Below are 24435 nucleotides of genomic sequence, written 5' to 3'. Positions count from 1 at the left end.
GGTAGCAATTTTAAATAAAGAGGGAGGGTAAAATGGTACAAAAAGCAAAACAGGGCACTCAATTGTGGACACTTTTTAAAGGCCAAACAGGGCACTGAATTGTGGACGGAGGGAGTATTTAGTTGGTTTCGTTTTTTATGGTTTTTCTGCCAGATCAGTCACATCACATTTGCAAGAGCTTCCATCTATAGAATAATCTTGGAATATTATTAATTAATTAACTAAAAGTCTTATCTAGGTCAAATGCCATTTGATGCTCCGTCTGTAGCTATGAAAATCTCCAATTCTAAACAGTGGGATTCCACAACATGAGGAATGTTAGTATACAACATCTTCGTCTTCACTATCTCAAAAAAAAGAAAAAACATCTTCTTCTTCACCACTTTTCACCTCTTGTTCTATTCCATTAATGTCTACTACAATACAACATGACGTTATACTTTATACTAGTTTGCACGAATGAAATAAAACACGAGATTGAATTACGAGATATCGTTCTACATCAAAGGCCAAACTTTCTCCTTCAACTTCTCAGCATCTATCACTTGACCTTCTTGTGCCTATTAAACACAAAAACCCAAATCATTAACAAAACTTCTTCCTCAAATTTCTTGAATTAAATACAAAATAATTTATGATTAATCAACAAACCTAATACCTGAAAATGCAGATTGTAGAAAAGCCTCCCTTCAAATGATTCGAAACAAGAAGCATTCACCATGAGAAAACCTTCTTCCTCCAATCTCGAGATTGCTTCAGAAATGGAACCCTTTTCTGATTTGGGCATGGAGATCTGAATAACGACTTGGCCGTCGTTGATTCTAGTTGCAGAAGCTGCTGAATTCGAGCTTCGTTGAGTTGGTTTCTCTGTGTGATTCTTGAATTCAAGAGATGAGTTTTCGGCCGCCATTGAAATCTTGGAGATGAATCTCTCCTTCTGCTGCATCAGTCTCTCCACTTCTCTCTGCAGTTCAGGTATGTATTTCAGCACTCTCGAGATGGTGGCTGGAATGCTCAGCTTTTTCTGCAACCATTCATATTGATTACTATTAAACAAGAATTTCATGAATAAATATCACAACTGAAAAATATCAGATTCTGTTTTAACGTATCAAATATAACAACTCAACGTTTTGTAGTTGTACCATAAACCCCACCACACTCCCAATCTCAACCCTAAATTGTATTTTCGAATGAAATATGTGTGAAGAATTTACAAGGAATGAGAATTCCGTAAATTAAAATGTCAGAATATGTGACATTTCCTTTTTTTTAATGTGACAGTCTTTCCCCCAATTCATAGTGAGCCCTAATGCTCAACCCTAACTCAATATATGTGGAGAATTTACAAGGGTCAAGAATTCCGTAAATTCTGATGGGGAATACAAAATTGATGGTTTAGAGAGAGAGAGAGAGAGAGAGCTTACGGAGTGATCCTCAGGAGGGAGGAGAGAGCGAAGGTTGGCATACAGAGTGTTCATTTTCTTGCGGCGATCACGCTCGCTTGCATTGTGGTTGAGTTTCTTCACCTTCTTATTTCCATCTCCATTCAAGAAATCGTCGTTGAAATTGCTACCAAAATCGAGTGGGATTTTGGAGGAGGGGGAGTGGGGATCAATGGAACCTGAGGTCGTCTCTGTTCTCTCTCTAGAAAAATAGCTCAAATTCTCTTGTTGATGGCTCATCATGGGATCATCCATAACCCACCCATATGAACACATTTGAGGAGAAATGGCCAACATTTTTTTTCTTCTCCTCTCAGTTTGAAACTAAAATGATTCTCTTTGATATCAAGTTTTGATGATATGTTATGTTACTATTGTTGATGACAACCTCTATTTATATATTGCTGCCTACCTCTCTAATTACCATTTCAACTCTACTCAAGATGGAGTAGTATTTATTTGATGAGATTCAGTGTCCCATAATTTTGTAGGTATTATCGTGTTTCATTATTATATTTATTATTTTAACAATATTTTTTATAAAAATAAAATTTATTATAATATTATGAATTACACTCAACTTTTATTTCAAAAAAAAATGAAATTAAAACAATTATGTGCACTAATTTGGAATTTATCAACTATATTAATTCATAAAAGTGAAATTAAATTATATATTTATAATTAATAATTATTGTACAAAACAAAAATTGAAGAAAAAAAAAAGTTAAAAGGGAGACACCAAGTTGTGATACTGGCATACTGCTCATTAAAATCCTATCCTGAACCAAAAAAAAAAAAAAAACTTTATTTAAGAAGATCCTACCTAATATAATATGATGTGATGAGCATTATAGTACATTATTGAATTGAAGCAAACAAAAGGAAAACAACTTAATGCCAAGTAATAGGAAACACGCTGGCACGCGATTTTAGCAGCAAGGCACGAGCTCCATTCAGTCTCTCGTCAAATAGAAGGAGACATGCACGTGGAGACACGCTTTCTTCTAAAATGTTTTCAGCTTACAAAATGTTTCCATTTTTTTTTTTCGTTAGTTTTCTACAAACATTTTTTAGAATCAAGAATCAAGATGACGTGAAAAGATCTAAACTTATTTGACAATTGACATTTGTTATTTCTCCATTTTGAGGGATATGTCCGAATATTGTGATCAAAATTAAAGGATGCTTTGTCTTGTCTTCGTTCTGCAGGTATTTCTTCAAGTTTTTTTTAAGCACAAATTAATTTCAGATTTTTTAGAAAATGAAGAGAAAATAAATTGGGAGTTTTGTACCAAAGCTACTTGCACATATTTAATGGCATCCAAGTGGTCTTAAACTTGCTAAGAGGTCCAAAAGTTGGACTTAACTCATATCTCTTTTTTGGGGAGAAACTTAATGAGATATGATGAATGTGTATGTTAGGCTACTTGTCAAGTTGATCAATAATGTTTTAATTATTAAGCCAATCGAATTCAACTAGTTTTACCTTAAGAAAGGGCTGCTTATCCATTTGCCTGTATCCCCTTATCGTATTCGGCTCATTGCCTTACCAAAGTTGGGGCCTTGGGGGAAAAAAATGAGATTTTTTATTATCAAATATGTTGGACAAGGACATGAACTTGAAAATGGATTAGGTAGTCTACCATTTCCAATCATATTTATTAATTCTTTAAATTAAGACAAAGCCGTGAGGGGGTTGGGCAGGGTAACAAAAAGCAATCAACAAACGTCAAGACAAAAGCAATGATTTAGAAAAAAAAAAAAAATGAATCCAGCATTCCTTAATGATCCATTTTATTTCAATAATATACATTCTTGTATGAAATAATAAATAAATAACTAAACTTGGCTTACATGGTGAATACTACCTAATTCCATGTCAATCATCAATTTTCCACATTCTAGCTTTATCTATGGTTAAATTACTTGGTTAATTCTCAGAATTTTGTCCATGGATGTTATCTGTTTTACAAGATATAGAGACTATATTCCAAAAAAATACATATATACTATTTATTCTGTCACTGACCCTTGGACAGTGCCAGCTGTTTCTTGAGATCCAGGAGTTGTGTACCATATTCAGCTATTTGTTTCTTCAGATTTCTTGTTGCCTCCACATATCTCTGGTTCATTAAGTCCATCTCATTTGCCAACTCCTCGTATCTATTGCGAAAAGCATCAAGTTTTGCCTGAGTGTTTCGGAGTCTCATCCTCAGTTTAGCGCTCTCCAAGTCTTTGCAAACTTTATCCTGTCAAAATTCATCAGAAAACGAACTCATGACAATTTTAGATTTGAGCTAGCTTGGACTCTAACAAATTCGACTAGCCATTGATGTATATGACCACACACAAGGATTATGTAAGGTGTAAGAACCCATACATTGCGCATCTTGTCTTCCATACTATCAAGCCTACTGCTCTGCTGCTCTAATTCATGTTTTAAATTTAATACCTGCATCACATTGTTCTATCGGTTATTGACATGATGTAGGATTAGAATATAAACCAGTTACAAGTTTCTCTAGCTATGGTTTATTGTAATTTATTCATACAAACCTGAGAATCATCGAGAGCAATAGGTTGTCTTCTTTCCAATTCTTGGACTTTGGCCAGCAAAGATTGCCTTTCATTTCTGAGAATGCTCAATTCTAACTGTAAAGTTTCCACTTCTTCGTGTAATTTCTGGCTTTTCTGGAGATTGGAAGCCAGAGAAAGTTTTCAATACCCATACATAAAGAAGCTAGGAACCAAGCAGCAATAAGAACTTACCTCTGTCAATTTCTCAGAAACTGAGGCGATTTCAGCAGTATATAACTTTTCTCTTTCTTCAATGGATTCCATGGAAGCTTTCTCTTTGGATAGCCATATGGCTTTATCCTCTTCCATGGACAAGAGTGCTTCCGTAAGTTGCTGCAAGAAACAGTGACGGAATCTACCAGTGAGCAATTGCTAGAGGGATTTGAAGATCAAATAATTTTCCTTCAATACCATTGACAACTCCTCCTTCTCTTCTGACAGAGATGCCAGAGTAGTCTCCATTTGCCGCGCATGAGATCTGGATTCTTCTAAACTTGTTCTCTGAAATATAACCAAGGTAATTTTGAGTGAACTTAGAGAAAACACCAATTGTTGAGACATGGGAGTATTAAACGAGAAAAGCTTACAAGTGCTGAAACTTCTTCCTCTAGTGCTCTCAACTCTGAGTTTGACGAATGCAACTCATCCGACAATGCCTCCACATCGGAGGCCAAACTATCAGCTCTTGAAGTGGCTATATCCTTTTCCTCATTCGCAATCTCCAATTGTTCATCTAAAGATGCAATTTTTGCTTCCATCTCAAAAGCAAGCACTTCCAGACTCTTGAATTGCTGAATAAAACAACAGACATAAAAACAAGAGAGGAAATGGTATGAATAGAATTTGATTTCTGCTATTTTGTTCATAAGCACCTCGAGGTCGGGCAAAGCAGTAGAACCCTTGGATCGTTTATGATCAAACGCGTTAGAGCTTCTATCAATAGTTGAATCATGCCTTCTACCAATAATGGATTCACGTTTGCTCATGTCACGCTCAAGCATAGCCTTCTGGCCTTGAAGTCTTTTAAGTTCTCTCTCTGCACATGCCTTCTCGCCCTAGAACCAGCGAAAAATATATACATGAGTGTAATGTCTAAATCAAAGAGCATAAAGACAAGGCAAGAACAAATTATTTAAAACCTCAAGCTTCGTTTTCTCCTGCACAGTGTTCTTGAGCTTGGACTCCACATCTTTCAACCTAGTTTTCGTTTTCTCCAAATCCTTTCTTATAGATTCCTTTTCCTTTGCCATGGAACAAGATGACAAAGATGAAATCTCCTTCTGAAGCAGTTGAATTTGACAAAGAAGTTCCGACTTCTCAGCATCATGTTCTTCACGAAGTTCCTAAAAACAAAATTCACAGGGTCATAAAATGTAGACTGAGCAGACGAAAGATATCTTGAACAACATGAAGTAACTTACCATCATCATATTTGCAGAAGTTTGACCTTCGAGATTTAATGCTTGTATCCTACTAACATGCTCTGAAGCCAGGTTGTAAAGGGCAAGCTAGATTTCAACAAGAAATACGTAAGACACATCAGCATCGGGATTTATTAAACCACCTACATGCAGAAAATACCTTCTCATCCTCAAGCTCTAGAACTTTGCTCCTCAAGAAGGACTCTACCTTCCCATGGCTCCTAACTACCATCTCAAGTTGAGCCAAACTTCGGGAAACTGATGGTCTGATATCCTGACTCACCAAAATAATTTTTTTAGAAAATAAAGGCAACAGGAAGAAGATATAACAACAAAGTCTTGTAATAATCGTAATGATACTCAAAATACTAATCTTGGCTTTATGAGATCATTAATATTATTATCATCTGTAAATAGAAAACATTAAATTCCTTCATTTACAAGTAGGTTGCACCAGGTTCGTTTTGGCTAAATATAGAAGAGGGAAACTCTGAAAAGTTCTACTCACAAGAATCAGGCTTGGTATCTGAGATGAGAAATTGAGAAGTTCACCCACAACGGAAGAAAGAGACTCTGTAAGATTTCTTGAATTCTCGAATTCCAGCTTTATTTCCTGGGTTTCTGTTAATAGGCTACTCAACCAATCAGATTCCTCCTATAAGAAGTTCACAAACAATTAGCTTCGCTAGTTTGCAGCTATTATACTATGAAAAGAGGAAAAACAAGTATGGGAACCATTTGATATATGCTGAACTTCTAGACCATTACCAGGCTAGACTCTGCTGAAGCAAGTTTCTCACGAGCTACAGTTGCTTCTTCTCGTGCAAGCATAAGTTCCTTAGTAAGCTGTATTACAGAACATGATAGCAAGAAGCTAGGTTTTTAACAGCAAGAGAGTTTTGAAAATTAAAGACAACTTAAGAAACAAACTCGCGTCAACAGTTTACAACTACTCTCTTGCATGTAACGGAAATGATACCATTATACAGAAAACTGTTTAAACAGAACTTTAAGTACCACGGCGAGAGCATGCACCTTTTCATAGTTCTCCTGTGCCGAGATAGTTTGCTCAGTTGCAAGGTCATATACGTTATTAAAATTTTGCTGGCTTGAGGACTTCTCCATCTCCAAGATAGTGATCTGCATATCAATTCTGATGATTCAATACATGAAAGGTGACAGGAAATGCATTGGAAATATATTGAAAATTAGGAAAGCATTACGCAAGTAACCTTTTCTTGTAGCTTCTTGATCACTAGAATGGCATCCGAATCCTTCAAACATGTATTACCATTTATATGAGATACAGAGCTGGTAATCTGAGCAGGGCAGAATCTGCAATTACCACTAAGATCAGCAGAGCCAACCTCAGCAAGCTTTGCCGTCAAGCAATCAATCTGGATTGTACTCATTGTTCTCTGTTAAGTGCAAAAATTAGTGATAAGAAACGGTAACACTGTCCCTGTGTTATAAGCGTAGAAGCAAGAGAAACTAACATGAGTTTCGAATTCTACGAGCAAATTTTCATATTCTGTTTGCAGTTCGGCCAAGCCATTGCTCTCCTGTAACAGAGTCAATTAATACCAAAAAACAACATGAAGGTAAAATATGAAACGAAAAACGAATATGAACCATAGGTAAACTTCTTTTTCTGGGCAGAACTTTTCTCCTACTGGTTACATGCAGCAGAGCTTGGGGCGCAGGAAGAGTGAAGTCTTCAGAAGCAATCCTGTCACGTGCCTTATCTTGCACACAGAAATCAGTAGTACTTGCTTCATTGACCAACTCTTCAAAAGGAAGAAGCGGACCCACTATCCGATCTTTTCTTGTTGACTTTACTTCAGATGTTTTCTCTTTGATCCCAGATAACTACAGCATCATAGAAGAATGGTAATGAATACTTTATGGACATTTAATTGTCTTATTAAGAATGCTCAGGCAAATCAATAGTGCACCAAAAGGAAAAATGTGTTGTTATGAAGTCACTTACAATAGAAAGATCATATACAAAATTGAAAACCAAAATAAGGCAGCAAACTACAAAATAAAACTATGCTCCTGGTTAATGAAAGTTAAGCGTTTCTTATCCAGCCCAATAGGAAGCATTATTTCCATTTCTATCCATGAGCAGGTAATCAAACAATGTGAAAGCATGTCCTACATAACATCATAACGATATAATTTTCACCTTCTTCAATTTCTCCCTGCCAATATTTCCAGGGCACCAGGTATCACGCCTTTTTGCCTGTCACAGAGAACACATAAAGTACTGCACAGAGCTATTAAAAGAAAAAATGCTTGCTAAATGCAAAATTCATTGGAGTGGAAGTAGGCGAAGTACTATGGCAGCACTACCTGTAAGCAACATACACGGTACAAACAGAAAAACACAACAAACCTTCTTGGAGAAATCACCAGCCTCTTCCCTATTAGCACAAAATACCATAGAACTTAAGTTTTCAATTTTCTTGGCTTGCTCTTGCAACCTCTTCTCTTGTTCAGCCTGAGCTCTTTTTTCTTCCTCCAGCTCCAAAGCCATTCTCTCTCTCTCCAATTCACTCTGCAGATAATAACATGCTTTTAGATCATGTACATACAGGTTAATGTGAAAGGCTAACAATTACAACAAACCTTTAGCAGTGTATTCCGCAGATTCAGAATTTCCTCTTCAAGATGTTCTGAGTGTAAACCCTTACAAAATGAACATGAGTAAGCATGCTACCATGAATTAACAATATGATTTCAATCCTATAACAAGAGCATGCTTAAAAAACTGCACCACATTGATATTTGTACAAAGTAGCCACCTGCAATTTTGCTCTAAGTTCCTCAATCTCTTTTTTCTGACGTTTAAGCAATGCAGCATCAGTCAATATCTGCAATTACAATTACACTAGGTCAAATCCCAATACTTATCAACTAAGTGCAAGGCAGAGATCATAACTCAAAATACATGTTATACAACTTCTGAAGCTGGTAAAGAGTTAGAATTATGAGACTTCCACACGAGAGCATTACCTCATTTACATGAGCACAATTTGTCACATGCAGTGCTCTGCTAGCAAATTGAAGACTACTTTTAGTCTCATCAGCATGAACCTGCAATTAATTAAGGACTAACATCATTGAGTATGAATGTGTTTGTAGCTAGGATTTGGTTGATGATTAAGAAACTATCCAAATGACTTTAAAAGGTCTAAACTGTAGGAGCAAGCGCATAATAGAATGAAATTGAGTAACACAGAAATAGTACACCAGAAACCAATCAAAAGGCATAACCTTGATTTTGGAAAAATAAGATAGCCCTTCAAGCTTATATTTGAATTGATGTGACGGGATAAATATGAATTCAGTAAAGGAGTATGGCTCTTGTCCTAGGTTCTCAATCTCATAGTCAATGTTAAAACACTATTTCATTCGAAGTGAGTTTTGACCAAGATATTAAAAAAGGTGCTAATAATTTCAGTACAAGTCGTGCTAGCGTCTATTTTGACACTTAGTAACAACAAAAGTCAATATCATCACAATCACCTGTGCAAGTGTAATATTGCATATGATACCGGTATTTGCATTGCCACCCAATGCAGGTTGTAGAATACGTGTAAGTTTGCTGTCTCGATATGGGACATGCCCGCTGTAATATTTTGGGTAACACATTACTGTTATGAAATCTCTATATCTGATGTCAGCAGAAATTCATGCATACCCTTGGCTCTCAGCACCTTCACTCAATTTTTTAATAACAGTTCCTAAAATCATCAGGCTTTTATTGATGTGGGAGCCCTCCTTTAAGCGAACACCTTCTGCTCCAGTCTTTGCGGCACGTTCTGAACCAGCAAGATCCACCAGATTCTACCAAAGTTTATTCAAGAACCCACTACTAATAAGGCAAGACCAGACTGGTGGATACTTTTTAGTTACGAGAAAAATAATAAAAGCATAGGTAACAAGAAGCAAAAAAGAATTATTTTTTTTTGGGGGGGGGGAGGCAATAGATCTCTCCAGCCACATAGATTATAAAGTAATCATGCACTTGAGCCCGTAAAGATAAACACCTAATACAGAACATGTCTTACTAAGAATTACTAAAACCACAAAATCTCATCTAGAATACTCAATTGGAGTGAACAATATAACCAATAGCATCCATAAAAAAAAAAAAGCAAGAAAGAAAATACAAGTGGGTTTAGTTAGTTCAAAACGCTTATGAGGATGAAATCAAAAGAGGAATAATATGGGGCCTATGTTTGGTAACGACTCACAGCTTGTCAACGGGAATGTCATATCTACTTGATATTGGCACGTGGTTGGTAGGCAGTTTAACCAGTAAGTTACTCCTTATAAATGATATGTGCCTTCCCAATAGGAACATGAGGAATAAGAACTGAAATCACTTGGACCTCTAGATTCCTAACAAATGAAACTCTATTATGCATCATAAAATTAATACTCCCTCTGTCCCATTACAAATGTCCCACTTTCCATAATGGGATGTCCCATTACAAATGTCTCATTCTTTTTTTGGCAATATATTCTCTCTCTATACTTAATATTTAAATAATTTCCACCAACCCACTTTATCTACTTTCTACACATTTCTTAATCTCTGACTCTCCGTGCCCAAAACTAATGGGACATTTGTAATGGGACGGAGGGAGTACAAGTTATGAGCTATGACCATAACCAAAACGACCTTGTCTGGACATTCTGCAACCTTTCTGAGTGTCCTAAGTTCTACGATTCCTTAGAAATATCTTTTGTTAGAATAGTCATACTTTCCAAAAATAAATATCTCAATTAAGAAAAAAATGATGAAATTTTAATCACACTAAGTTACAGAACATTGAAAGTCTATGGATGAAGAGGATTGATACCAAGACAGAGACACGAACTGCATCACATGAAAGCTCTGCTACAGACTCATCAGTTTTCTGCCTGCTCTCAATAATCTAACTCAAAATAACTCTAGATTAGTTTTTTTTGTCAAAAACTAAAAATAGCTTAAAAACATGACAGGAAGACATACATAGTATACATACCATGCGGAATATTGTGTGTGACCTGCTACTGTAAGTATTCATATTCGTCTCTCCAACATGACGATGAGCTGTAATTGTGGAAAGAAAATGGGTTGACTTGCCATTATATTATAATACATACACAAATTGAAATAGATTGAGGTGGCACTTTTGCCATTTGCGAATCTATTTCCTTTACGTACTTAACATAGAAATTACTAGTTATACATACTTATGTCAGATTAAAGAGTTATACTAAGAATTAAATTTTAGCAACCATCTAGTGTTGATGTTAAATATGAAAATCGCCATTTCCAACATACATATGCTTCTATATATCGGACAGAATGATCAGAAAGAGACTGACCTATTACAAACCTATGTAATTCGCACTTTTTGGAAAAGCTTTATCATAAAAAAATTCCAAGTACAAATGTTTGGTAAATTAACAAAGTATAAAAGACTTACATTCTCCAAACTCCATAAGTTCAAGGATTTGCTCAGCAGAAGCCACAATTTCTTCTCTTAAACCGGCAACAAATATGCCGCGCTTCGTTTTCAGAAAAATGAATTATTAGTACTCTTCTCAGTAAGAAAAGTAGAAGAAAAGTAAATCGTTACCTCAATACTCTCATGAATCTGTAGTTTTCTATGCTCAGGGGCTAATAAGTCATTGATCTCCTCATTGTAAATCTCCAAGTATGACATTCGTAACAGAAACTCTCGATCCATTTCCTTATAGGAGAAAGAAGAAAAAGTAATAAGACTGCATAACCTACAATTGGAAAACAATTCTCAAAGAAAAAACTGCACCAGATGGAACCAGATCCATAGTGTGCTGCTATTTGCATAATTATGCAACAAAGAAACCGGACGGTGGGTAAATATAGAACAACTACCTGTTGTATAATGTTGAAGAGATCACGGATAGCTAAGGGGATCACTCCAGGCTCAGACTTTGATCCACGCATTGTATGCGTTTTTCCACTACTAGTTTGTCCATATGCAAAAACAGTCCCTAGCCAGACACATATATATAAATGCACAAGATATCTGAAATTTTGGGCATGAAACATGCCCTATTGTTCGAGGGAATGAAACAGTTGATACATAGAGTGACATTAATTTCATTTCATCAAAAAGAGAGTACTCATAGACCGAAATGGAAGCAATACTGGCATAGAATGCAAACTTGGTGACTAATAAATTTCGTAAACAATTCATACCATTGAAACCCTGAACTGCAGCAGCTACTATATCCCTTGTCCGAGCATCGTAAACGTCTCGAGTTGTACAATCTTCTCCAAAAATCTGATCTACATATCGAAATTAAACCACAAAGAAAATGTAAATATTTGAATAAGTGTCTTGGGGGAAAAAATATGAAAGTGTTGAGCAAAAATAGAAATTTAAGTTGAAGAATGTACCGAAATCGAATTTGGTGGGCTGGTTGGGTATGAAAATGGAGTTCCCAGAAATGCGCCAAGGGCTGGCCTTGGCGTCGTCGAGGGAGAGAGGCCTAGCTCTGACGGAGACGTGTATCCTCTCCATCTCTCTCCTCCGCTTGTGCTGGTGAATAAAAGTTTAGTGAAACATATGTGTGAGTTGAAAAGGATTTTCCCGCCTTCTAAAATTGGTACCCTACCCGGATACCCGAACCCGACCCCGTAAATACGTCCTTATTGTTTATGCTATTATCCACCTGTTTCACTGTTTGGTTCAATTCCATGATTCTCAAAGTCAATCAATCAGAGGGATCAAACAAACAACATTTTTAAATTTGCACAAATTCCACAGATTTCTTATATGTTGATGGACGAATTGATACCTAAAAAGTTGAGAGTGATGAGAAGATTTGAAGAGAGAGGAGTGCAATTGTAGTTCCATAATTTGCTAGAGTAACTTGGTTGTGCTCATTCAGTTTGTGAATTTTCGTGTGTTTCTACTTAATAGGCTGATGTTTAACCTTTTGTATAGATCCATGGGTTCTTTTAAGTTTGGTGCATTGACTGTTAGATATCCTTGGTTTACTATTCAAGTTTGATAGTACAGATGTGAATCTATTCTGCAACCCGGTAAGAATTGCATTGGGAAGGGATTAAAGGGTACAGCACAGAATAGCATTGTTTATAAATGTCAGTTTTGTTCTCATAAAAAAAGACATGATAACTGCGAGAGAACCATAACCATCCTAGCTCCGCAACTCCGATTCTTTGTTACGTTTAGACCATCTCCAACCATCTACACCAAACCCAAACCCATTTTTCAGTATATGTCACATCCAACAGTAATTCTTCTCCAACCATTTACACCAAACTCAAACCCAAAAGAATATTCTTTAAATATTCTATTTCCACTTACTTTTTATACTTCTTCAATCATACCTATGTATTTCTTTTAAATTATACATTTGCCCCAATTTTTTAATTAACAATTTCATATTAAAATAAATATTATACGGAAATTAATTTTATTATTATTATTATTATTATTATTATATTAAATAAGCAACAAAAAAACTAAACTTTAAAATAAAATTCATTAAATATTACATAACTTGAAAATAAAATACAACAAATAAACCAACATCCACATAAAATTCAAGACACGGAATTAGTATATTCTTCCCACAAATGTTCAATTAACTCATTCCGAAGGTCGAAGTGAGCATCTCTATTTATTTGCGTCTGCTTGATTTTCAAATTATGTTGTGTAATTTTAATTTTGTTGTTTTTATGTGATGTGGTATTTATATTATTAATATTATTTTAAATATTCTTGTATTATACATTTTAATATGTCATGTAATTAAAAATTAATCAATTTTATTGTTGCAAATTAAAACTCTATTTTCAACTAAATTATTCTCAACCAAATTATTATTATTATTATTATTATTATAACTTTCATTCCTTTCTTAAACCTACGAAATTAACAAAAAATAATTAACTTTCATTCTAATCATTTAAACCTACTAAATTGACAAAATAATATTTAGCAAGAAGAGGGGTTAATTTGAATTCTTAAAATTAATTAAAGGGTTTTAGTGTAGTGAATAGTGTTACACCAAATTTGGTGTAACACTATTCAAATGGTGGCCCCAAACCCATTTTGGGTTTGGGTTTGGTGTAGCATTGGAGAGGATTTGGTACACCAAAATGGGTTTTGGTGTACCATTGGAGATGGCCTAAATGGAAACAACCACTTCCATTGCCCAAACCTGGTCTTTCTTTATTGGGGAATCAAAGCCGAGGAAAAGGAATAGACTGTTCAAGCTTCGAGTAAGAGAAGGAAAAAGGAGATTGCTGAGCCTCTGTTTCATTCTTTTTTTAAGATGCCACAATGTGGAATTGTAGCAGTTTGATGATTCAGTGGTTACTTATGCTAGGCCCAATTTTTCTTGCTTGTGGTTTGGACTCTTATTTAGCATGTTTTATTGTACTGGAGCATGGTGCTAGTGAAATACAAGATAGATAGAGAGACCTGACTATTGTCAATTTGAAGAGTTAAAATATTTGAGCAAATAAATAAGGGTTTAATTGCACCTAATTACACAAACTACTACCAAATTTCTGTTTTCAACGTAATTTAAAAATCAGCAAAAGTTTCACAATTTTTTAGGACCAAAATGATATATACCCATTTTGAAATATAAAATCTAAAAAATACTCACTTTTTATAAAACATATAAATATATACTCATGTATGATATTTTTACCCTTGTGTCGAGCATTAGTGTAATTTGCACTGATACTCAATCCTTGATAATCGACTTGTAATTGATAAATATCGAGCATTAGTTATTTTCTAAAACTACTCGATTCGCAATAGTCGAACATGTCGAGCATTGGTGTATCTATCACTATTGCTCAATTCGCAGAAGTCGAGCATTAATATATTTATCACAAATACGTTAATGCTCGATATACTCGACTCGCAATGGTCTAGCATCATTGTATTTACTATTGAAGCTCGACATGCATTAATCGAACATATCGAGCAAAGTTTGCGATTTCAGCAAATTTTGTGAATTAAGTACAGATAACTTTGTCATTTCAAGTTCAAAATGGATAATTTTTATAATTTTCTTTTATAGTGGGTATTTTATTTTATTTTTTTGTCTATGAAAATGGATAAAAGTAACCATTTAACTCTTTTTTTTTTTATGTGTTTGCACTTTAGCTTGAATCCAAATTCCGGCCAAATTTAAGTAAGAAATGTTTTGTTTAAGTTGGTGGTTCAGTGATTACAAACATTGAGTGTATATGCGCATGTAATTGAGCTTCTTAAGTCCAACATAAGATCTACTGTATTATCCAAAGCGCTCAGTCAGTCTAGTAACCAGAAAATCCAAACGCCAGTTTATTTCTGCTCTTTATTCTAACACTACACTGGCCTCTCTCACCTCCCTTATACAGATGAAAAACAAGAAGAAAGCAAGAAAAGATGTATATACAGTCAGGATGGAATCTTCATACAACAGCAGCATTCGTCTTTGTCGTGACGCAACTGACTGCTTTCAAATCTCAACCCCTATTCTTTGAGCAACCTGAAACACAAGGGAATGGAAATCTGATGAGAAATTCAGAATGAAGAAGATTTTGGGATGAAAGTGCAGTTGTATAAATCAAGAACTATGGTAATTATTGGGAACATTGAGCAGAGATGAAGAAACATGTCAATCAAGAAAATGGGGGAGGAAAGTGGAAAACAACAGTATTTAAAGCATACAAGAATCGAAAACAACTACATATGAACGCACGAGGTCAGTTAGCTAGCGAGAAGCCATATACAGAAGCAGGCATTTATATCTCATCTTGCTTCTACGCATTGAGTGTTACCTATGCAACTATGTTAGCATGTATCTGCACCTAATTTGCAGTTAAGAGTAGTTTTTCTACTAAAATTGCATAACCGGATTTGATGGCATCCTGGGAACCAGAAGTTGCATACAGAGTTTCACAAGTTATAACACAACATTTTTCAATACCTCTTTGAAGGATTTAACATCACTTCCCCAGAGCCAGGCGTCGCAACCAGCATCTCGGGCACCCCATATGTCATTTCTACGGTCATCACCAACGTGTACAGCATCCTCGGGTTGTACTCCCAAGAATTCACAAGCTTTAAGAAATATCATAGGATTTGGCTTCTCTGCCTCGACCTGTTTTCAGGTAGATAACAGAAATCAAGCACAGTAAGTTAGACTGCAATATAAAAAGGAATAATACGTAGAGATCTGAAATGCACTTACTTCAGCAGACACAGCAACAGCATCAAACCAGTGATCACACTTCAGTGCTTTCAACAATGGTCTTAACCTAGTGTCGAAGTTAGACACAATTGCTACTTTTACCCCCGCTTTTCTAAGTGCCCGGAACACTTGCTCAGCATCAGGATCACATAGGTGCCATGCCTGTTAAGATATGCCAATAATATCGTGAACTGATACCATGCACATGCATGTGACAAGGAATATGAATGGCTTTTCTTTTTTTTGAAACAACGGAATATGAATGTTAACATAAATGAGGTTTATCAAAACTATGCACTATTCAGTTTAGAAGAACATTACAAAAGTATAACAACAAACCTTTTCAGTAGTATAATAGTTATACAACTCCTCAAAGTATTGAGAATCTGAACAGCCCGTAGACGAGCTCACTATATACTGCCAAAATGGTCTCCCATCATCCACATACCTGCATGTTTATAACACTCGAGAACTCAGCCTTACAATCACGGCAGGAATAAGTTGTACTAAAGGCATGGCATGCGAGAGAAAATGAAGAAGCACAGTGGTCAATTTCTCGCTGCAATTTCATCTTTCAGTCACAAATATGATGGATTTAAGTTGAAGCATTGCACGCGATTATCACCTGAGGCGTGATCGACCCCAAGGCTGCTCATAAGCCCATCTATATCTATTCAGTATCTCGCGCTCAGAGTACTCGACTCCATACTTTTCACCAATCTGCCGATAAATCTACACCACAACAACTACTTGTTTAACATAATGAAAATCCCCAAAATTGATGTTAAAGAAAGATTAAAATCATATAGATAAACTTCTAAATCAGACGTGCCAAAAGAAAAAAAAAGCCACGAATTCAAGCATTTAAAATTTAAGGAAACGCAAAAATGGAAAAGAAAGAAAGAAACAAACAAACAAACAAACAAAAAAGTGCACAGCGCATTGCACTGTTGTTCTGTTGCAACAGACAGCAACTGAATTATAACTCCCAATGAAGCAATAATAACACGTAAAAAGCTAATTAAAACAAAACTGCAAAGAAACCAATCCGTTTCCAGCTCAATTTATATGAAAACATCTGTATCACAAGATCAGATGGATCATTCATGTGACAACTCCAAAATATCAAATCTCCAAAACATTGAACAGATTCCACAAACACGAACATTTCAGAAAATGCGCACCTTCAAACTAACACAATTATTACTAAAACTCGAAATCAGTCGAAGGAGACAAACACGGAGGAGCAGCAAACCTGAGCCATAGGTTGAGACGGAACGACGAGTGTTCCGACTGCATCAACGAGTAGAGCATTATGCGTCAATCCACCGTACAGATTCCTCCTATAATCCTCGTAGTCTTTAACCATCCCCATAATTCTCGACCCGCCGAGCGCCTCCGCCGGCTCCTGCGGCTCGGGGGCGGCAACGGCTGCGGAGGTCGAGAAGGAAGGGGATCCGAGCGCGCGAGGTGGCGCGAAACTACGCTGTTTGGAGGAGGCAGTGAAGATTTTGCTGATCCTGGCTCTCGCTGAAGACGCCATCCTTTTCGTTCTCCTCGAATGCTCCTACATTTCAGGCTGTTGTGCGTGTTAGTGGATGCAGCTCTGCTAAAATGGTGGAAGTGCTTTCTCTCTCTCTCTCCTATCTCTATGTGGGAGCAGATTTGTATATATATATAAGAAAAGTGTATGTATATTTAGTTCTGTGAGAGAGGAGCCAAATGGCAAAGGATGAAGGAGGAGAATGAGATGCAGAGGACCACAATTACTTTTCTGCCCTTATTGATTTTGTTTTTTCAGAAAATAGACAAAGTCAACTGCATCATTATTTGATTCACTCATTCATTAATGGTGATTATGAATAGCATACGCAGTTAGTCTTGTGAAAAATATTTAGCAATAAAAAATGGATTATGAGCTAAATATTTCGATTACTTATGTACTTATGAGCTAAAAAGTTAAGAATAGAAAAATACATACTTAAAAAAAAAAAAAAAAAATACGACTACATTGTTAATTATATCCTTATGGGTGAGCTAAAAATCCTATAACTATAAGAGATGATATGGACTACTTAAATAATTAAAGCGGTCATTTTCTTTCCAAACCCATCTAATATTAATTTAATAAATCATGTGTTGAATTTTTGTTTTATTTATTGGTTTTAATTGCACTATCTTCTTCTTTTTCTATGAGCAAAATGCACTACTCCATTATAATTTAACATAAATACTCTCATACAATCGGTTGCACCGTGCAACTGGTTGCCAGAATGACACTACTTTATTCAAGAAATGACAATTGAACATTTCTCAATGACACTACTTCAACATACAAATGACACTTGAAGATCTTCAAGTGTCATTTATATGTTAAAATAGTGTCATTCAGAAACCAGTTGCACAGGAGAGTGCCTCATAATTTAATTACTCCCTCCGTCCACGAAATGAGTACCCATTTGTGGACGGCACGGGTTTTAAGAAATGTATGGAGTGTAGTGTGAATAGTTTAAGGGTCCCACTTTTTGAGTGTATTAATTAAATAGATGTGTGGGGTACACTTGCCAAAAAGAGAAATGGGTACTCATTTCGTGGACGGACGAAAAAGGAAATATGAGTACTCATTTCGTGGACGGAGGGAGTACATAACACGACAACAACAATTGTTTCACTTTCCAAAATACTATTTTCCATTTTGAATCTTTATCTCAAGAAAAATAAACATACGTTCAAAATATTTAATATTGTCGTAACGAAATATTTTCTGCACAAAAAAAAAAAAAAAACTAAACAGTGAGACACGTAGCTAATAAGTAATAACATTTCCATATTCCAAAATATTTATTTTACTGAACAAATAAATTTTTTTAAATGCATACTTGACCATCTTATTTAACACAATATTGTTCCGTTTATATGTTAAGAATTTAAAATTGATATGTCCATGCTTATTCAATCTAGATCTTTGCAATTAGTTCACGTAAATATTTTGCATGCTTTAATTTGCTATATATAAATTGAAATAGAAAAATGTCTACATGTTTATTAAAGTTTTCAACGGATCGGTCTTTAGATAATTTAAAGAGTGTCGCCCAAAATTACCCAGAATGTTAAATTGAGAAAAGGCACTTTAATAAAGTATGAGAACTCGTTCTTATAATTTACACATTCTATTATACTGTATTATATAGATATTCCAACTTTATATACATCATTATTCCCCCTTTTTATAAAGGTGAGTGACCTCGTTATGAATTTAAATCATCCATTACCAACTAAATAAAATAAAACAATTTACTTTATGTGTTTCAAGTAGAAAATAATTTTATTGCTTCGAATTCTTTGTATATATGAAGAGTGTGGGTAAACATTTAATTTCGGCAATTCCATTTTTTCCCTATTCAAAATTATTTTCTCTACAGAGCTCTCGGTGATTTATTGTATGTGAAAATCCTGGAGTGGTAGTAGTTTCAATAATGTGTTACAAAATGATATAGACCAAATTATTGAATTATATATCTCTCATCTTGGTTAGATGATATTGTAGAGCACTACATTATTTTTTAATAAATACAATAGCTCTTCTTTTCGCTCAAAAAAAATTTTACTTTCCTTATTATAATATTTTCTTATTATAAAAAAAAAGTTATCAAAATTTTCTTTTCAATCTGTCAAGTGAAAATTTGTCACTTCAATTTATATATAGTAGTATTGTTCATAAAATTCCACTCACATTTATAATAAGGCTCTTATTTTATTTATATTTTATTAAAACTTTTGTCGCATGTAATGTAATAATTTTTATTTATAGATGGAGAGGGTATTAAAAAAATAAAAAATGATTTTCTTCTATTAAATGGAAATATGAAGGTGGTGGTATAAATCCTTGTCATCAAATTCTAAACATATATAGCATCAATTTGTGTTGGTGTCCAAATCAGAATTGTTGGTCCATCTATTTCAGCTGCCACGTGTGTCCCTCTTTCCTTTTGATCCACTAATCTAACCGCCCGTCACTTTCAAGAATTGACAGCCATGACTATTCGGCCGTGCCAAGAGTCGGACGTTACTTCATTAATTTAGAAAAATAGGAAAACCTTTATCAATGAAATTCACACACATTTAAGGAGATGGCTAGTGAAATTATTTATGAAAAAAAGTGTAGAAGAAGAAATTGTGAACGAATGTAAAAGTTTTTTCGTGGACGAAAACAATATAATATTCCAGCATATCAATTTTAATAATTGATACTAATAGGGTTCTATTAATAGTATACTAGTATGTGCCCGCTCGTGCGATGCACGACCATCATCGAAATTAAAAATATATTTTTAAGCTAAATATTTCTAAAATGATCAAATATATGTTTCATCATTGTAATTGCATTAAAATGATATAATAAAATATAAATAGTAAAATATAAAAATACTACTCCCTCCGTCCCATTAATAAAGACACAGGTCTTTTGGGCACGGAGATTAAGGAGAGGTAAATTAGTTGTTAAAGTGTTGTGGCCCACCACTATTAGTGTAGATGATTAACTTTTGTTTATTGAATTTATTTATTTTTATTTTACATTGCAAATTGATTTTTTAATTTTAAAAATTCAGAATTTCAAAATTTTTAATTAATTTAATTATTCTCACTATTTTTTTCGATTTTTTTGTTTGTAGTTTTTCTTAAGTTACTGTTTTCTTTCCAAAAAGGTAGCAGCAGTGTACCAATACAAACCACCGCCGACCACCACTACCACCACCGCCGCCGCCGACCAAAATTATCACCATAACCGTGAACTCACACAAGCAAATTGCACAATCAAACCAAAAATTCCAAGTGCATTTCAATTCAGATTTGAAAATTCCAATTCATAGTGTATTACAGGAAAATTAGAAAAGGCAGCACAATGAAATTGAATTAAAAAAACAATGAACCCAAAATCAACGCTCCATTTCTTGGCAGAATCATCGCCGGCCACCGCCGCTAATCAGGAGATGGTGGTGGAGATCTGGAGTTAGGACGATTTTTGGGACGATTTCTAAAAATTGGGGCTAGGGTTTTTAGGCGGCGCCTCCGGAGATGGCGGTTGGCGGTTGCGGCAGTGGAGATCTGAGGTTGGAAATTGGGGCCAGGGGTTTTCAGCCGGACCTGAGATCTAGGGTTGAAGAGGAGGGCGGTAGCGATTCCAAAAGAAGAACACGATAGAGGGATGAGGTGAAGGGCGCCGACGATTCCAGATGGAGGTCGGCGGCGATTCCAGAGGAAGAACGCGTCATCCTCTTCCCTTCACCTCTCTTCACAGACGCCCTGCAAAACCTAGCCCCCAGAAATGGTAGTTGACGGAGGGGCGAGGGGTGTTCTACGGTGGCTGTGCCTCGCCGGCGGGGATGAGCGGCGGATTTGGGTGTGTTCCAGAAATGGGGTGGCTGGTTTGGGAGAGAATAGGTTAGAATAGTTTAGGGTTTCAACTTTTATAGTGTAATTAGGGTAGGATTAATTAAATGTAATACTCCTCTAATTTTTTCCAAAAATGGAAGTGTGTCTTTATTATTGGGACATCCCAATAATGAAAGTGTGTCTTCAATAATGGGATGGAGGGAGTATAATAAAAACATTAAAAAAATATGGAAAAAGGAATGAAAGAACCGTGACATCTTAAAAAATGAGAAATGAGAGAGGATATGATAGAGGAGAGAAGAGAGGAGAGAAAAAAAAAATTTGTGACTTTAAATTATAATAACTTATTGATTTTAAATTTATTTTTTATAATTTTTATATCAAATTAAAGATATCGTCGTTATCTTTAATTTAACATCCATATTGAATATGTTTTTATAAATTAAAGTTGATGATTTTAAAAGAGAATCAAAATTACAAAAAGAAAAACAAAGAGAGAGAAATTTTGGTGGGAAAAAGTTTACGTTAGACTCCTCTTTTATATTATATACTATATTTTTAATAAAAATAAGTGAAATTCTTATTTCATTTTAATTATTTTAACACTTATATATAAAATATGACATTTATTCTACTCACAATACATCTAATTATTTTATTAAAATTTATAACACTTTTAAATAGACACTAAAAATTGGAAGAAATGAAATAGTCCGTATATATATAATCACTAGTGTACCTCCGGCGCGATGCGCAGTGATTATAATTTTAGACTCACGTGAGCTATGCATATGTTTTACAATTATTAATTTAAACTAATAAAAATAAAATTTGATATCAAATTTATTATTTACAAAATGATCTAATTTTTTAATATAGATAATGTAATTTATACAATAATATAAAATAAATTGACTTATAATTCATATGTAACATTATAAATTTATTGTGAAAAATGATGAATTATTTGCAGCCTCTGACATTTGAATCCTCAACCAAGAATTAATTCAGCAAAGCCATGAATTTACCTGATTGATCCTAGACCATAGCTCAACACATATTTTGAAATTTTAATAAACACATAATAATATTTGAACTTACTTTAGCAAATACCTATCAAAGATAATTGTATGGATAAAAAATACATTAATAGAAAATAAAAGAGTTGTCATATTTAGAAATTAACAATAATTTTGAATAAGTTCAATTATGTATTATTTTCTTTACCTCTTCTAACTTTTTATTCAATAAAAAATGGATTATTTAATATTGAATTGAATTTTCATTCATTTAATGATGAAATAAATATTTAAAATTAAAATTAAAATTAAAATTAATAAAATAATAATATCTAATAGCATGTTTTAAATTTTTTTATGTAATTAATTTACACAACCTTCTTTAATTTACTTCAAATTTAACTGATTTTCAACTTACTTTGAAAAATTAAATTCTAAATAATTTATCACTACTCTTTATTTTTAAAAATTTAATGCTGGTATTTAATTTTGTTGACTTATTAACTTAAACTAATTCTTTTAATATTTATTGAGTTAATCAAATGATTATTCAATTCAACAAAATTAGATCGATCCACATATCATTATCATAAAAACATTTGCAAACATTTTTTTGTAACATGACAATGTTATAATTTCTTTCTTGACATAAATTATAATATTATCTTCTTATAATACTGACATTGTATTCTATTACCAAAGTTTTCAATATAAAATAAATAGAACTACGTAATATGAAAATTTATACTTTCTTTCTTGACATAAATTATAATATATAATATAATCTTCTTATAATACTGACATTGTATTCTATTACCAAAATTTTCAAATAAAATAAATAGAACTATGTAATATGAAAATTTCAAATGTCACAAATAAGAAAATAACGAAGAAAAAAAGAACAAAATGTTAAGAAGATGTTTAAGTGTGTCAGTAGTCTCAACTTTCAAAAATAATAATTAAAAAACTAATTAATAAATAAATATATTTAATATATAGAAATTTTAAACGGTCATAACTTGTTCTTTTTAAATTGATTTATACCTTTCATGCAGCAAAATAACGATTTGAGAAAGATTTATAAAAATCAATTAATTGGATAAGAGTTTGAGAAAGTACGCATACATGAATTGTAATTCATAATTTTTAAATTGATTTAATATTAAATTAATTGGATGAGGTTATTGAGTTATTATTTTTTAATGTAAATTGTAATATATAAGAATTGCATAGTGTAATATTAATAAATTATTTGAAATATAAAATAAATGTAAATACATAATTTGAATGATTAAAATATTAGAAATAAGATAAAAAATAAAATTATAAAAGTGAAATTGCGGTTCCTCATTTTAAGGAAAACTCTACTTCCTAAAATATTAATTCTTAGTTTGTTAAAATTATGGGATAAATTACAAATTAATATATACTATCTTCTCGAAAAATGTAAACATTAAATATTGCTAAAATTGAATTAGTTTTGTTTTGCTTTTATTTTTTTGTTTTTTTTTAACCAATCAGTTTTGTTTTATGGAATATTGAATTAGCTAGCTTATTTTGTTTAGAGAAGTTAATTGGTGGCGGTTTTCATGATAATTAACTAATAAGTGGTTTAATGGTGGTTATAATTTTTTCCACAAATTTTAATTATATCTTTGCAATTGAATTTATTTATATTTACTTTGCTTTTTATATATATAAAGATAAAAATTTTTGTATCGAGATTATGCCCTCAAAGTATATTCTACAGCTTTTGAGGCTGAAACCCTCGATTTCATATTTTATTTATTTCAAATATTACCTATTTTTATAACGCTTCATTTTCTATAATTATTCTTTCTCGATCACATCGGTAGTATTAATCGCGAATTCCGATTTTTAAATATAATCATGACACAATTTTTACATAGGAAGTATCTATGATGGTAATAATATAAATAAAAGGGAAAATTGCATGGAAATACCCCACTTTAATCCAAACTAGTATGACCATTCGTGCGATGCACGACAAATATCGAAATCAACCATATGTTTTAAATAAAAATATATAAATATTAGATAAATTATAATTAAATACAAAATATATTTTAAAAATAAATTAAAGATAAACCTCATCAATTAAGAATTTTAACTTTGTATAATGTGTAATGATAATCATAGTTATTAAATAATTTCAAATTTTTTTATAATAAAAATTAACATTACACATTATTATTATAGAGTATTACACAACATATTAAATGAATAAATATTCTCATGGCCTAACATCAATAAAAACAAATTATAAAATTTTAGCGAAGAGAG

At 33.5% G+C, this 24435-nt stretch overlaps 3 protein-coding genes across 6 annotated transcripts; all 3 read right to left on the bottom strand.

Moving 5' to 3' along the window:
• Positions 1-263: 263 nt before the first annotated feature.
• Positions 264-1870, bottom strand: LOC131002690 (transcription factor ORG2-like). The gene is made up of 3 exons (XM_057929165.1): positions 1428-1870; positions 659-1024; positions 264-560 (listed from the first exon to the last, which is right to left on the bottom strand). Exons 1-3 carry the CDS (start codon positions 1740-1742, stop codon positions 498-500), a joined length of 744 nt encoding a protein of 247 aa, XP_057785148.1. The 5' UTR covers positions 1743-1870; the 3' UTR covers positions 264-497.
• Positions 1871-3180: 1310 nt separating this feature from the next.
• Positions 3181-12075, bottom strand: LOC131002668 (kinesin-like protein KIN-7O). 4 transcript variants are annotated; one of them, XM_057929148.1, is made up of 31 exons: positions 11892-12075; positions 11691-11780; positions 11364-11482; positions 11086-11199; positions 10933-11014; positions 10486-10553; positions 10321-10395; positions 9153-9298; positions 8978-9080; positions 8465-8545; positions 8254-8322; positions 8078-8137; positions 7845-8006; positions 7635-7691; positions 7079-7315; positions 6943-7008; positions 6814-6864; positions 6679-6720; positions 6482-6586; positions 6215-6292; positions 5955-6101; positions 5607-5720; positions 5447-5533; positions 5165-5368; positions 4898-5080; positions 4613-4816; positions 4437-4526; positions 4218-4358; positions 4005-4139; positions 3829-3900; positions 3181-3697 (listed from the first exon to the last, which is right to left on the bottom strand). In XM_057929148.1, exons 1-31 carry the CDS (start codon positions 12013-12015, stop codon positions 3470-3472), a joined length of 3534 nt encoding a protein of 1177 aa, XP_057785131.1. In that variant the 5' UTR covers positions 12016-12075; the 3' UTR covers positions 3181-3469. The 4 variants fall into 4 exon arrangements, with proteins under 4 accessions (XP_057785131.1, XP_057785125.1, XP_057785128.1 ...); XM_057929142.1 differs by having other exon boundaries at positions 6679-6864; positions 11892-12074; XM_057929145.1 differs by lacking the exon at positions 10321-10395 and having other exon boundaries at positions 6679-6864; positions 11892-12074.
• A 2675-nt stretch (positions 12076-14750) lies between these two features.
• LOC131002659 (uncharacterized) lies at positions 14751-17550 on the bottom strand. The gene is made up of 6 exons (XM_057929133.1): positions 16974-17550; positions 16344-16450; positions 16058-16166; positions 15719-15880; positions 15455-15628; positions 14751-15013 (listed from the first exon to the last, which is right to left on the bottom strand). The coding sequence occupies exons 1-6, from the start codon at positions 17259-17261 to the stop codon at positions 14984-14986; spliced, it is 870 nt and encodes a 289-aa protein (XP_057785116.1). The 5' UTR covers positions 17262-17550; the 3' UTR covers positions 14751-14983.
• Positions 17551-24435: the final 6885 nt, after the last annotated feature.

This window comes from Salvia miltiorrhiza, chromosome 1, assembly GCF_028751815.1.
Source record: "Salvia miltiorrhiza cultivar Shanhuang (shh) chromosome 1, IMPLAD_Smil_shh, whole genome shotgun sequence".
Lineage (NCBI taxonomy): Eukaryota > Viridiplantae > Streptophyta > Magnoliopsida > Lamiales > Lamiaceae > Salvia > Salvia miltiorrhiza.
Note: the sequence above shows the minus strand (reverse complement) of the source record. Positions and strands in the feature narration are given on the sequence as shown.

Excerpts from the sequence above, each read along its gene's own strand:
- LOC131002690 (XM_057929165.1), bottom strand. The coding sequence starts at position 1,742 with ATGTTGGCCATTTCTCCTCAAATGTGTTCATATGGGTGGGTTATGGAT. Across the intron at positions 1,025-1,427 it reads TCCCTCCTGAGGATCACTCC|AAAAAGCTGAGCATTCCAGC; the intron begins GTAAGCTCTCTC and ends GAATGGTTGCAG. Across the intron at positions 561-658 it reads TCTACAATCTGCATTTTCAG|GCACAAGAAGGTCAAGTGAT; the intron begins GTATTAGGTTTG and ends TGTGTTTAATAG.
- LOC131002659 (XM_057929133.1), bottom strand. The coding sequence starts at position 17,261 with ATGGCGTCTTCAGCGAGAGCCAGGATCAGCAAAATCTTCACTGCCTCC. Across the intron at positions 15,881-16,057 it reads ACTATTATACTACTGAAAAG|GCATGGCACCTATGTGATCC; the intron begins GTTTGTTGTTAT and ends ATATCTTAACAG. Across the intron at positions 15,629-15,718 it reads CTGTTGCTGTGTCTGCTGAA|GTCGAGGCAGAGAAGCCAAA; the intron begins GTAAGTGCATTT and ends ACCTGAAAACAG.
- LOC131002668 (XM_057929142.1), bottom strand. The coding sequence starts at position 12,015 with ATGGAGAGGATACACGTCTCCGTCAGAGCTAGGCCTCTCTCCCTCGAC. Across the intron at positions 7,692-7,844 it reads CTGGTGATTTCTCCAAGAAG|GCAAAAAGGCGTGATACCTG; the intron begins GTTTGTTGTGTT and ends TCTCTGTGACAG. Across the intron at positions 6,587-6,678 it reads TCAAGAAGCTACAAGAAAAG|ATCACTATCTTGGAGATGGA; the intron begins GTTACTTGCGTA and ends ATTGATATGCAG.